At 40.0% G+C, this 15436-nt stretch overlaps 1 protein-coding gene across 1 annotated transcript; it reads right to left on the bottom strand.

Moving 5' to 3' along the window:
- Positions 1-4737: 4737 nt before the first annotated feature.
- On the bottom strand, positions 4738-13596 carry LOC124265307 (protocadherin-11 X-linked-like). The gene is made up of 3 exons (XM_046700102.1): positions 10867-13596; positions 6086-6194; positions 4738-5204 (listed from the first exon to the last, which is right to left on the bottom strand). The coding sequence occupies exons 1-3, from the start codon at positions 13594-13596 to the stop codon at positions 4738-4740; spliced, it is 3306 nt and encodes a 1101-aa protein (XP_046556058.1).
- Between the last annotated feature and the right edge of the window lie 1840 nt (positions 13597-15436).

Raw genomic sequence — 15436 nt, 5'->3', positions numbered from 1 at the left:
GAATGTTTCGAACAGACCAAATAACACACACACATTAAAGACTTTGAGACACATAACAATATATGTGAGAATTAAAACTTACCATATCTTTGTTCAGAGTTAAATCAAGACAGAGACAGAATATAGGCGAATACACGGATGACTGAGGTACACGTGCCTGAATTTCTTCGTTTTAAAACATTTACATTTCTGATTCGTCTCCGACTTAATTACAATTTAATTCAGTCTCTCAGACATCGAGGTTCATAGTTCTGTCAAAGGAAACACGTTTATGTTTATATTCTGTGTGTGTATGTCATTGAAACTGTAAGTTTCTAGTGAACAGAACCGTGTTCATGGATGTATGTACAGAGAGGGTCTACTCTCGGACATAGCAACAATTACGTCACATGAAACAGTTACAATGCGTTGACTCTGGCAATGTCGTCAATGCGATAATGCTGTAGAAAGCACTGCATAGAAACATTAAACATCGCATACCTATGGTTCAGCACACAGTTCCTTCTGGACAAGAAATCGGATATAGCGGATAGACTGTTACCACAAAGTTCTGTTGCAGCAACCTGTCCCTGATTACCTGACCACTTGTGTTTTCTGTATTGGGGAAGGAAGGACAGAAGGTTGGGTTAAGTGGCTTAATTAAGGATATTAGTTTATAATTTTACAAATATATATGGATAGTTCGGAAAATGTTTTCAGGGCAGTAATGACATGATTAGGTTTGTAATTGTTTGGTCAAATCTAATTTTCAGGTGTATACTTCCTTTTGCCTGGAGCCACATATTTTGAATTCACATTTGTTTTTGTTTTGTTTTTGTATTTTTCATTTTCTGTGTAACGTGTTCCTTAATGGAGCTACATTTGATCGTATAATCCACACTGAACAGTCTAAGTAAACTTAGGCTCAGTATTATTCGTTACACTATTATACGAATAATACTGAGCCTATGTTTACTTTGACTGCCATATTGAACAAAAGAATGGCATTGTTTAAAATAATATTAGCACTCGTCGATTACTGTGTCAAGACCCCCAGTTGTATGGTAGTAAATATCGAGAAACAGGGGTCCGGTTTAACGAGGTTTTGGTGTATGGACAGAGGCGATGATTTGTTTGATAATGTTTTCTTGCAGGACCAGCCCGTACTCCTGTGGACGATTCCTGTATTTTGAGTATCCAGACCGTTTATGTTTGACTACGCGCAAACATATTTGATATACCAACATTCTGGTATCAGTTTGTAGTTCACAGCATTGTCTGAAACTCGAACAACACCGCAAGTACAGTATGATGATTATTCGATGATAATCGTCAACGTCGGTGCAGAGAATAAGTGTCGATTATCCACAAAAACAGATTTTATTGGGCGTAAAAAGCAAAATAGTGTTGAAAATTATTTGCATGGATCACTGATAATCAGTGAAGACAGCAAGTGTATGCGAAAACAATATCATTTCTCAGGTCTAGCACAAAACAGATGTTGACACCAACCAAATATCACACTCCTCAACCCATTATCATCCAACAGCTTGCCATGTTGGATCACACAAAAAACATTTCAAAAAGTTGATATGGTTTGAAGCCATCTCACATTATCCCCCTTGGCGCTCCCACTCATATGGATATCACCTGACTCGTCGCAATCAGCGCCCCCTGCCGGTGGAGCCGCAACTCAAGAGGCCAAAAAATCCCAATTAAGGAGGGGCAGATAAAATTGGCTGAAATACATGGGGTGTCAAGCCACTTATACTTATCTCGATTTACATAAATATACATCAAGTGATTCCTGATAATGTGGCGTTGTTGCTGATTTATCGTTTGACAATCATAAAACATAGGCTGTGACACGCCAACTGATGTTTCTGTGAATGTGAGTTCAGAATATGGGAGCCTGTCGGCTTGTACAGATAACTTTTGATGTAATGTTTTTGTTTCCTGGAGATAACTTTACGTGTTGCTTAATTGAAACTTCGTCCAAATGATTAATCTAATCAGTTATACATATAAAAAATGAACATGTTGAGAACGTGTAAATTTCGATTAAAAAAAGAAGAAAGTCAAGTTTAGATTTGTTTTTGTTACAGGATATACTGATACATACATGTGTTCGTTACTCAACAAAGGTGACAAGGTGCGTGGCAGATACATATGTGTGTTGTATTCCAGCTGGTAAGGCTATGGGCATCAGTGATGACATGCGCTACCAGTAGCGACAGGTAGTTACGCTCCTTGACACAAGTGGCATAGTGGTATATAGCGCTGTAATTCGCGGTCCAGTGTACCTGATACAGCTGAGCCAGTGTCCCTGGTTCGAATCCAAGGTTCACCCTGATTTGACGCACTAACACCCGACTAAAATCTAGTTTTGGAAATGAACGTATTTTACAGAAAAAATGTTCCTAAATTATAATCATAAAATATAAGGAAAAGAAGCCGCCACATAGCTGGAATATTGCTGAGTGCGGCGTAAAACTAAACTCACTCACTCACTCACTCACTCAGGGAGGCCTAGGCTGTAGGGAAAATATTTATGGTTCGGGGAGTGTGAGACCTACGCTTGGTCTTGAGATTCTCTAAAGAGGTAAACGGCTACGACTTCCATCACTTTCGGCATTCCTCCTACATCAGGCTGACACGCAGGGATAAGTCAGTACAAAGCGACGTAAACCTAACTCTCTATTCTCTCAACGACCAGAGTACAAATAGTTGCGTCTGTAATTGTCGAAGCGTTGACAGGTATGTAATACTTCACACATACATTTGTCCTTCAACAGAGAACTGAACAATCAATGAATACCCTACATGCTTTATTTACAACAATGACGTTGCATCTATATACATGTTTGTATATACATTAGTATGTGTTTTTACTTTTATTAGTATTTACAGCTGCCAGAACATGTATAACGACTGTTACAACATTCACGGTCTCAGTAGAGCTTTCTTGTTTTACAGTGAAGCAAAAATCCACTTTTGACACATCAGTAACAGAAATGATGCCCTGTGCAATTCCCTGTCTTGGCTACATCAGATTCCTGTGCTGGTGAACACTTGCCTTGCCTCTGCGTGTGTTTCTGATGGCTGCCACCGTTGGACAAGGATGTGATTACCTTTTAGAGAACGTCGAGACTCGTTACTGTTTGACATGGAATTGATTGTCTTCAACGGTACATGGAATTGATACAAATCGAATGTGTACAAGTTGAACTGCTACTCTTCACACATACCTGTACACTGAATCAAATACAATCTCTCTCCCACCCAGCAATTGAATCTATTCAATAAATGTTTCAAGGGAAATATATATAAATAAAAACAATACAGACACTGCCCTGCAAAGATCAAACTGCAATACATATATACATTAAATAAATACATTAATTGATACGAACAGATAAGTCATCACATTCACAACCCAAATACAGTGTGATTATCTGATGATATGAATAATGTGTGTGACGAAATTCGATGGAGTTTGGAATATATTACCTTGATGATATAAGTTATGAAATATTTACATGGAATTATTATATTTCCAAACATGAGTAAATACCTTCTGAAATGTCAGCACTATAGCTTTCTTGCGTGTGAAGGAGAGTAAAATTATGGTATGAACAATGAAATAATTACGTGTGTATTTACAAGGTAGTGACGTTGATTAACACAGTATTTTAGTTTGTCGTTTGTCAAAACTAAAATTGTCATGGTCAGATAATGAAAGCATCACATTATATATACATGTATTGACATGTTATCAAAACACATTGACATATTACCAACACGGCACACAAATCCGTCACTAAAAATACAATTTTGTGGTAATTCAGATTGTTGAAATATATGTATTTCTTCAACAAAGATAACTTTCAATGCATAATGTCCTCGCAAATGTTTTGTAATTTGCATTTGTTAATAAACATAATCAGTCCATACAAGTCAATACATGTTTGACAGATTTCCGATCAAATGATCGATTTCCGATCAAATGAACATGAGAGAGATACAAAGATGTACAACCATGTATAAGTTGTGTTAACTGACATCCCGATAGTGACGAGAACCTGCATTAATAAACATTGTAAGTACATACTCGGATGAGTTTTATTTCAAAAAGATACAAATCAATTTGTTAGTCGCATTTGTTACAATTTATAGTTACAACCATGGAGATCATCAGGGTTCACTATCAGATGAGCGCTCAGAGGAGAACAGATCTTTTAGGTTTGTTGCATCATAATGTGAGTCCCTTGCAGGGAGGCGTGAAATGCTTGAGGTGCTCGCAAAGAGACACACATGGGGGGTTTTCAGCAGATAGTCGGTAAATGACTGTGGCCAATACGACATCGTCGCCCACTGAATCTTGGGGCTGATCCATATTTATAGGCCGCCATCATTCAGAGGGAATATTGCTTACTACGGCAAGGAACAACTAACAAGCATTAAAAGATGATTGGGTGGTCCCATTTGTTGCATAGTATGAGTGTGGTGCTCGGGTAGAGGCTTGGTTGTATGTTAAAGATGTTCATACTATCAACCCCTTGTTTGTCTGACCCAGGAACGATACATTATATAGCCACAATATATTGCAAAGTAAGACGTCATTCTCAATCCACTCACTCACTCACTGTGATTAGAATCTTCATTTACATATGTACATGAATGGATGGATGATTTTGTAATTTAATTATGGTAAATATGTCATACTTACAATAAATATGGACAACAGTCATAGTAACATCAGACGAAGATATCGTCAACTTTCTGCAGATCTAAATCAAATATGACGGAATCGCCACATTTCAAATTGACGCCATCGACACTAGCCCTCTTCAGAGTCTCTTCATCCGAACTGTCACCGGACATGCGCAGATCGTTTCGACTTTTAGCCCTTATGAGTCCTTGATCTTCGTTATCTTTCATGATGTTCCGAGGCAGTTTTTTCGGCTGTCGCAATTTAGGAACCGGGGTCTCAAAATGAAAATCGATCTCCTTATAGGGACTTTCTGGTTCTTCCTTGATTGTATCCAAACTGCAGTAGTCGGCATACAGCTCGTCCGAGGGCAGTGAAATCTCGTCCAGCTTCGGCAAGAGTCGTCTGCTCTGCATGCAGTCAAATTTCTCCTTATTTGGTCGAATAACGACACTGTACTCTGGTTCGGGCGGATTGTAGTCAGTTGCTAAGAGCTTCCTGTCCGTTGAGTTGCCTGAAAATGATTATTACAATAGTATATAACAAAATATAAAATATAGCTTTTTTGAGAAGGGGGTGCACACTGTTGAGAAAGGGAGGGTGCACCCATTTTCGTTTCAACTATCAGGACAAAGGCCAATGAAATGAATCCGTTGACCGTAAAATCTGAAATAGTGTTGAAAAATCATATGAATAAATCACTGGGAATCACTGATGGTTCCACGTGGGAAACCGACTGCTACCGGAAGTCTGCGACACTCATACTACTGGCATAACAGAGACTACAAGAGTACACTACATGTTTGAGATTCAGTTGACTAATACACTGTAAACGAATTCCATGAGCTCGTGACCTAGGCTTGGCACCAGTGTGCTATCACACGTGCATGGGCGAGTACATTACAGAACGCAGCAGTATATATCCGGCACGGAACCATTCTTAATGCACATGCCACTTTCAGAACGTCCCCGTTCGATCACATGACAACCATCACGCGAAAACAAACATGTACTGAATACCAAAGACAGATATATATTAATATGCGTGTATAACGTCAGGACCTAAATCAACTAAAATACATAATTAACATTTAAAACAAGAGAAATAAGTGGCATAATGTCTTATAATATATTTTTTTATAATGGAGCGTCTATGGATAATGAATATGTTTGAAATTAATTTTATTAACATATACACCAGAAAAACCATGCTGATGCTTTAAGACAATGAATCCTAACTCGGAATCCATTGACTGGTTCATTGACTACGGAATACATACAATATGCCAATATCATCTCAACAGATATTCATCAACGCATTACATCACGTCTTTCGTATAAAATTCCATCGGAATGAATTAAATATGACGAAAATATTGATACTATGATTGTCACCTTGAAGGGATGAAGTCTCGTTGCTATGGTTATCGTCGTCACTCCCCCCTTTGCCGCTGTCGCTTCCGCTGTTACCACTGTCGTTGCTGTCGGCGGATACCTTCCTTGTCTGGGTTTTGAAAGAAGTGCAGGAAGAGAAAATAGACAAATATGATCACACTAACCGCTTATAATATCAGTTGATTTGATTTTACAAAAGTCGGATCTCCAACTTATAAACTGTCACAAAAGTATCCATAAACTGTTCAAAGAAGAAATTTTTATAATAATAATTAGATTAAATATAGTAAGTTATCAACATGGCCAATGTGGTATTAGAGCTTCACAAATGGATTGTGAGAATATCAGAATAACAACCTTTTTCAAAGATACATCGAACAGGACGTATTTTCTTCTCTGATATGAAGTAGTTTGACATCACAATACACAAGTGTTATTCAACGTGACAATTTAAGTGTTTGCTCGTCATACCAAAGGTCCGTGTTCGATTCCCACCACAGGTGAGAAACCCATGCTGAGTGCCTCCCGTCGTGATATGGCCAAGGAGGCGTGAAGCTAACTTTCAAATATTGATCAAATTAATCAGTGGTCGATGAATCCTAAAACTGTGAATAGCACAGGTTCCCTAGGTCTGCGCCTTGTTAGTCTGTAAATCACACGATTCGGTGAACTTTTCACCCGTTACTGGATGTAATGTTAGTCTTTCATAGATAAAACCTTTATATTTGACATACATTTCAATGTCCACTTCAGAGTTCAGCTAATCTGGAAACTCTCACAAGTGGACAACATTGAACGCGGAGTAATAACCTTGCGATTAGCCCCATACTGTCAGAGCTTCATTGTCCCTTGTCTGATAGCCATTTCCAGACTAAATAAAACACTACTATAGAAACTTTCGCATCGCGTGGTAGGCTGCACTAATTTCGCGGGATTATCATGAAGCCATTTACTGCAGATTTAGCTAAATGTGTATAGCGTTGCACGTGCCGGCAACTACCGTGCGATCGCGTGAGAAAGCCCGTAGATAGCCAAAACATTTAAAGTGTCAGACGTAAACAATATCCTTGTCACAGACCACGTGGGCTTTCAGTTAATTAGGATTTGTTTTGTGAGCCGTTTCACCAGAAACCAATTTTTAATAAAAGTTAACGATAAATGTCGCATGGCGTTTGTACAGGTGAAGCAGGTGGTCATATTGGCTTTGTGTGGTACAAATAATATTGGAATATGAAACATATCACGATCATATTACACCGACAGTATCTCTACTTTACAAAATTTACTTAATTGACATGGAAACGCGATGTCTGAAAACTCGTTGACCTGTTCTTCAAACTGTTAACTCCATTTTGTTGATTGATTAAGTATGCGGACTTCAGTGTTTTTGTACGTTACTGATACTTTCAAATCTTTGGGTGAACTTTGGCAGACAGATGAGACATGTAATGCCAGTGGTCTTTGTCGCTGCTGTGATTTCCATTCAAGACGCATTGCAGGCTGATAAGAGATCATGAAATATTATCGGGTGGGCGCTTGGATTTTGGTCTGAGAAGGGACCCTTTTTGGCCTCTGCTTCCAAACAAACAATACAAGGATGAACCGTCCAGTTAACGGTTGTGGGAAGTAAACCTGAAAGTAAACCAAATAATGTTCTCCCAAATATCTCTTGGGGCGGCTTTACATTGTAATTTGAGATTTAATATATTTGATGAATATTGTCAGTTGCAGAGATGTCTTCTACAAACTCGACCATCTGGATACATTCGTTCAGGCGATGTAGTTTCATGGTCCAAGCACAATCATCACCGATACAGTAGTCGAACATCGACACTCCGACTGACTCGGACCTCAAATACGAAATGTCGAGTTTTACAGTGCTCAAACTAACCAAAACCCTTAATTTAATGAGCAATTATCAGTGAAAATGTGCACTTGGTGGGCAATCACGTACATCACACCACACCTAAGTGTATTAGCCCCAGCAAACCACCACGACGTCTGGTGATCACGGAGGCTACATTTCACGGCCAGACTCCTCACTGTTACTACTCCAAACGTCAGATGCTATCTCCAGCAAAGAGAGAGACTTCAAAGTGGACTGGAGGCCATGGTGCAGGACTCAAAGTGATTCATCACACTTGGATCTGAGACTTGCATTCTCATACAGAAAAATCACTAAATCTTGTCGTTAGAAGAAAAAAACCAGATGCATTGTCCAAAGCCCCTTAACTTCTCCTTTGACCATCTCATTTTCAAATCCGCTTGTCCTCAAAATACAAATACCTTTCTTTTTCGGCTTCTTTTTTTCAGAACCAGCGCCCGAATCCCTATAATGGTCATACGTAAATTAGCCGTCATTATTTTTGCCAACAAAAACTTACCGGAACAAAGGGCCTCCTGAAAGGAGATCTTCCCTTGAAAGGATTTAAGGGTTCACCCTATAAAGGGTGAATTATTTCCAGGCGAGTAGAAAACCCATAAAGATTTAGGGGATAAACTAGGGATGCCAGCGCCGATAACGAGACATGAGATGTTGAGTTCGGTCTTCTCAAGGGCTATTATACCCCCTGGAGTTGGGAGGGTGTATTGTTGGATGAGGAAAATGGGGGACAAATGGAGGGCCGACAACCTGTTGTGTCTTGTAATGTTTGAGGAAATAAGTTCTTATAATCATGACAGATTTTGAAATGTATGAGTGTGTTTGTCTCATGAAGTGCCTGAACTTGGTCGCATATGTTCATAAATCACTTGAAGGGTTTTCTTCACTAATAGATGGTATTTGGTTATCATTTTGTCGACAACATGGTGGAGTTTTTTTTCCGCCGTAGCCTACCATTTTATTGTGAATGTTGACAGACCTGAACGTCGTAACGAGATGTGATGGAGTTGTTACGTCAATGCGTCAGTGTGTTGTCGAAAGATGTAGAGTTATGGAAACAAATTATATTACTTATACTTCAATTAATTTAATTTATTAATTATACACATAAAAAGGTAATTTGAAATGTATTTAGCTATCTGACCGTGACTTTTATGTAACATAGGAATGCACATTTTCAGTTGGTGCACTGACACGTATCTATGTTGTCTAAATCCGATTTCTAAACCACACTATCCTAAACCCAGTTACTGACCAAGAAGACAGGACAAGTTTTACAAGTTGTAGTCTATGGAAATTAACACCAACACTGAAATAATCGCTAACCTTTCCCAAATTATATTATTCAAAATGTCTAGTATATACAAAAATACAAAAACTGTAAAATTCGTGTTTTGTTTTACTGTTGAATCAATGACGCTCTGAACAAAAGTGATACACTTGGTTTTATTGTAACAAGCAATGTGTATAAAATCTGTAGAATAGGCTCGACGTCATTGTTGAATTTGGTCCGTATGTTTGTAGATTTTAATATGACAAACAATGAATGTTTGAATTTGAATCTGTACAATTTGTTCAGCTTTAGTGTTTAATCTATAATGATTATTTACTATTTGATTTTTGGTAATAAACATAATTTGGTTGCAATCTGTAAGTTCGTTCAGCTTTAGTGGTAAATCAATACTGCTCTGAGCGAGGAGAATCTGCATTTATTCTTCTCATTCATGTCTAAATCAGCATCACCTGTTGTAATAAAGAATCCATTATGGAAGCCTTCCAAACTATAAACTCCATGTGTCCGCCTTAAAGAATCTCAGAGATAGAGAAACAGGATGTTCTTTTTCTCCAACTTGACATAAACAACACTGATGGATGTTTTATTTGTACATCTGTCACACAGACTCACTTTATGTTGAATTCCTTCATTTCAACTGAATACTTTCATATCTAACTCTTCCTGCTCCTTAAGTATTACCATGGCAACAAACGCATATTGCAACAGAAACCCGCGATGCACGAGCAGATCGTGATTGTTTTCTTCGTTGCATAGCAACGCTTCCCAATATCGTCCCAAGCCAGTGCGTGTCTCCAAATTCCTGCCTGCTACCGATCCACACTTGGAGACAACATTCAATACATCTAGTACTCTGAATACGTTTTAGATGCACGAGATAGCGAAAAGTAATATGTCACCTGGCCAAGTTAAGTGGTCTGGTCAGAGAAATGACTTTTTTAAATCCCGTATAAAGGGTGCAACGAGGGGAGGTTAACTAGGGGCTGCTCTTGTGGGGGATAGTATTCTCAGTGCTGTCTCATAACCACATGCCTGAGTGCACAGACAATGGGATCTCACAGACAGTGGAATTAAAGGAAACCTTCAGCCCCTCGTCAACTTGTAGACTACGGGATTCCCAGGAAACCAGATCCTCTGATTATTGTTTCGTCCATGTGTATGGATGATTTATATATTTGGTTGTCTTCCTTGGGACTTCCGTTTCTATTTATTTATGAATGTTCAGTTTACTTTCCATTAAGGTTCTGTGAGTTACTTTAATGTTTACACTGACAGACATGTGACAACCAGCTGTATTGCGATAAACGTTCCTCGAAACAAGAGATGAAATGAGAGCACATGTATTCTCAAACTGTTTCATTTTCATTTGAAGTCTGTTTCACATAACGTGATGGCCTAAAGCATTCGGTCTCAACTCTTACCGATGAGTGAGTTTCGTTTTACGCCGCTTTTAGCAATATTCCAGCAATATCACGGCGGGGGACACCAGAAATGGGCTTCACACATTGTACCCATGTGGTCTTACCGATGATAAAACTAGATTTGGATTGGTTTATTTGAATGGTGTATATAATGAACTGCTGTATTTTGGTACAAATGTCTCACCTTACTCCTCGCCCAATTGTGTGCTGCCGCCAACTTGCTGCTGTCGCCGGACCCCAGATGCCACGCTGACAGGAACTTCCATCCATGGGACACCTGACTAGACAGCCTCGGTGACGACAAAGAACGTGTCAGCTTGTGACCACTTTCAAGGATCTCCCCATCATACTTCAAGTCGCCGTCGCGAGGTTCCACTTTCACGTGCAACTGTTGCTGACGTTTCAGCGTTCTCTCCCTATCAATCATCCTAATAGTAAAGATTATTACGACTACTACAACGATGACGAGGCCGGTCAGACATCCCAGTGCCGTTACTATCGTCGTGTTGTTATTGCTTTCCGCCGTACCAGTTAGCAGAGCTACTATTGTCTCGTTACTAGCAACTATTTCTAGGATTAACGTGGTGTTCGTCGACAACGACACAGTACCGTGGTCTCGAACCATGATGTTTAGAGAATACACTCCCAAATCATCTAGGGTAGGATATCGTATTAGAGTTATCTCCCCTGTTTCGGACTCGAGGCTAAATAGTTCTTCCGTTTGATCGTCAAAATCAACGCCCTCAAGTCTTATTTCTACCCTCTCAATTGATGTCAGTATATACTCGAGCTTGCCGTTATCACCCGCATCGTTGTCGATAGCATCAATGTTCACCACGACTGTACCCGGATCAGTGTTGTAAGTTACAGAAATAGTGTCATTTATTTCAGATGGGAAGAAAAGAACAGGAGCGTTATCGTTCTTATCATTAACATCAACAAAGATCTTAGCAGTGCTTGTAATGGGCTCTCTTCCTTTATCTGTTGCGAGTATTGCAAACTCAAAATGATTTTCCCTTTCCCTGTCTAAGGGTCTGGTTGTTTTCAGTTCCCCTGTTTGGGTGACAGATATCGGGAAACTTTCAATATCCTCGAATAATAATTCAATACTTAAGAACACTTCGCCGTTTCTTCCATCGTCAAGGTCGTACACCGACACTTGACCTACCTGAGTTCCTCGGGGCAGGTTTTCAGGAGTTTCAAATGAGTAAATACTTTGGCTGAACGTCGGGGCTACGTCATTGACATCTTGAAGATTAATCACAACCGTTGCAGTAGAATTTAAACTAGGAGTGCCGTTATCTTTAGCCATAATAATCAACAGAATCCGTGCCTTATCTTCTCGATCGAATGAGAGTAGCGCATTTATCTCCCCTTGTTGAGAAATCGTCACACCAGAGTCACGCCCCTCTGTGATGGAGTAATGTACTTTCCCATTATCACCGTAGTCCGAGTCGAGTGCCGTCACCTGCAGCAGGGTGATGTTAGGTTGGTTATTTTCTTCTATAGTAATCTCATACACTTCTTTAGTGAAGGTGGGTTCGTTATCATTCTCATCAAACACTGTCATTGTGAACGATTCAGTGATGTTCAGGGGAGGTTCACCTTCATCTTGACAGGTGATAATTCCACCGACTTCGCTCTCAGATTCCCTGTCAAGGAACCGCTTCAAGGTCACCTTGTATTCACTGACGTCGAGGTTCTGGATCTCAAATGTCGAGCTATCAATGGAACATTTGACGTAGCCGTTTCTCCCCGAGTCCGGATCGCTTGCGGCAAGGTGAGCTACAACTGTGCCAAGCTTGTAGGACTCTGACACCATTCCGCCATTCAGAAGATTGAGATTTATAACTGGCTCTGTATTTTCTGTATCCTGGACGAATATTTCCACCTCGCTCTGGCCAACCAGCGGTGGAGTATCACCATCAACACATTCCACAACGAACTTCAGTTTTCTTCCTTGGATCTCTGACAGCGGGGATATGACGGTTATCTCCCCTGTTCTAGGATTCATGTTGAAAAACTTTCTCGCCTCACCTGACTGGAGAGGGCTGATTCTATAAAATGGTCTCCAACTGACACTAGCGTCAGCGTCAGATGCGGTAATGCCCAGAACCACGTGGCCAACAGAAACCACCTCCTTGACAGTGGCGTTATATTGTGCAAATGGAAATTCTGGTGCGTTGTCATTGATATCTGTGACTGTTATATTAACCATTAGAAGACTAGACTTGCGAGGAATTCCACCATCTTTCGCCATTAGATAAATTCTGTAGAAATCCCTCCGCTCTCTGTCTAAGGTTTCTCTAACAATAAGATTTACAACGCTGCCGCCATCGAGATTCTTTTTAATGTCAAGGTCAAACACTCCGTCTGCTCTAAGAATATCATATGTCTGAAGAGCATTGCGTCCAGTGTCCGGATCAATTGCTCCTTCAACCGCAAACGACGAATTGACGGACACGGACTCCGAGATGTCCAGAGCTACAGACTTCGACGGGAACGTGGGAGCGTTGTCGTTGACGTCAATGACTACAATATTAACCCGGACCTTCTTGAACAGCTGGAACGTTGACGATTGCACAACCAACTCTAGGTTGAGAGAACACGACGTTGCAAAACTGCATATCTCTTCCCTGTCGATTCTCTCCACGGCAAATATCTCCCCCCTCCCATCCGTGATCCGGAACAGGGAACTGTGGGGATAACCATGAGGCAGGACACTGTACCGGAGAGAGGCCAAGAGGTCATCCGTCTTCTCTTCATCCAGTTCCAGAACGTCCGTGACAGATCCTACCGCAACGTTGACCTCCTGCTCCTCTACAAGGTCAAATGAGATGACTTGAACTAGGTGGGCAGGGTCAGGTAGGCAGGTCAAGGTCACTATCAGGAGGATCACAGAGGGAGAAGGCATGTCAGGCTAGTTCCAAATGGCGTGGACGGTGCGTCAGTGAGTAAGCCTGAAACAGTAAAGCAGCTTTTAGTAAGAAGGAAAGAGTGAGTGAGTTTAGTTTTACGCCGCACTCAGCAGTCTTCCAGTTATATGGCGGCGGTCTGTAAATAATTGAGTCTGGACCAGACAATCCAGTGATCAACAGCATGAGCATGTAAGAAAGAAAGAAAGTTGGGATTGAAACTTTGAACGGGTGAGGTCGACAGTACTAGCAAGTTATCCGAACGCCATTGTGTATGCTGCACACTATTGCTGCTGGTAAGAATAATGGTCCCCACTAACACATGCTTATCAGGGGCGGTGAGGTAGCCTAGTGGTTAAAGCGTTTGCTCGTCACGCCGAAGGCCAGGGTTCGATTTCCCACATGGGTACAATGTGTGAAGCCCATTTCTGGTGTTCCCCGCCATGATGATTGCTTGAATATTGCTAAAAGCGGCGTAAAACCATACTCACTCACTCACATCCTTATCAAGGTCAAACACTTCATCCTCTCTAAGAACAGTGAGTGAGTGAGTTAAAATCGACAATATTTCAGCCATGACTCTCTAAGAATATCACGTGTCTGAAGATTATTGCGCCGGGCGCTTTAACGGACGCGGATATCCGGATATCCAGAACTGTGCTCACGGCTAAATGGATCAGTCTCGGTAACAATGTCCCGACCTAGTCTGATTGTCTTCACTTCCCCTAAACGAACAACTGTTACATGTAATATGGCTGTCAGATGTGTCTGGTGTGTTTCCGTCGCCTCTACAGTTATCAAAGAAGTGTCTTTGCTTTAAATTGCGAATCACTTGTCTGGCGAATTACACAAATCGTATTCATCAGTTTTCTGTTGTGACATCATTACAATTAAACTGGTTTGTAAAGACCTCGAACGGTTTTAATTTAGTGTATAACATTTACTTTTATTAGATTTTGTTGTACATGATATCTATATGTTAAAAATATTCAGAAATCTTTTCCAGTTGTAAAGCTATGTTTTAATTAATCATTTAAAATTTTATATGAGCTATAACAGTGTTCATGTGACAATTCGCACAACATGATTGTGTTCTGGACTACCAGTTATACGCGACGGCTCCTGGGTGGGGCTGTCAATTAGCTCAAGAGATGTGCTCGGTTTAATAATCCCGTCATTAACATTTTTTTCTGAGGCAATTATTTAGTGGATTATTTTGTACATAGATTTGATATTAACAAGGCTCATATAAATATAATTATAATGTTTTTGATACTTTGTATATTTTAGGGTGATTGACTCCTCTCCTGCATTCGTGGCTTGACACTAAACTGTTAGGTGTTGGCTAAAACATGAAATACTCAAGATATGGTTATTCGGTGGTTGGGTATACGAGTGTCAGTTTTGGACCTAACGTTTGAAGTATTTTGGTGGCACTTGATAGCGTTTGTCTTTTTTAGGTCAAATTCAAGAACATGCTTTTTGCACGTCAGTTTACATTCAAAGTAAATATTCTTATGTGTGTTTAATGAAATCCAAAATATTTATGATGTTCAATTGATTTGTCAGATCGAACAATTACTACCACCAACGTTTAGGATTTCTAAATTTAGATTTATATTTCCAATATTGTCATGCACTTATAAAGGTAAGACATTGATCAGCTACTTTGGGTTTACAGAACACATTATCTGTGTTGCAAATACAAACACAGACCGGTAATACCAATTCTGATTAGTGTTCATCTAATTCCATCTAATCAGAACTGAAAGTACACAATAGTCACGATGAGATATACACATATTGCTGAATCTCAAGTGTGAACACTTTTCAAGGCAA

Source organism: Haliotis rubra, unplaced genomic scaffold (genome assembly GCF_003918875.1).
Source record: "Haliotis rubra isolate DU_JTF1 unplaced genomic scaffold, ASM391887v1 Scf121, whole genome shotgun sequence".
In the NCBI taxonomy this organism is placed as follows: domain Eukaryota; kingdom Metazoa; phylum Mollusca; class Gastropoda; order Lepetellida; family Haliotidae; genus Haliotis; species Haliotis rubra.
Note: the sequence above shows the minus strand (reverse complement) of the source record. Positions and strands in the feature narration are given on the sequence as shown.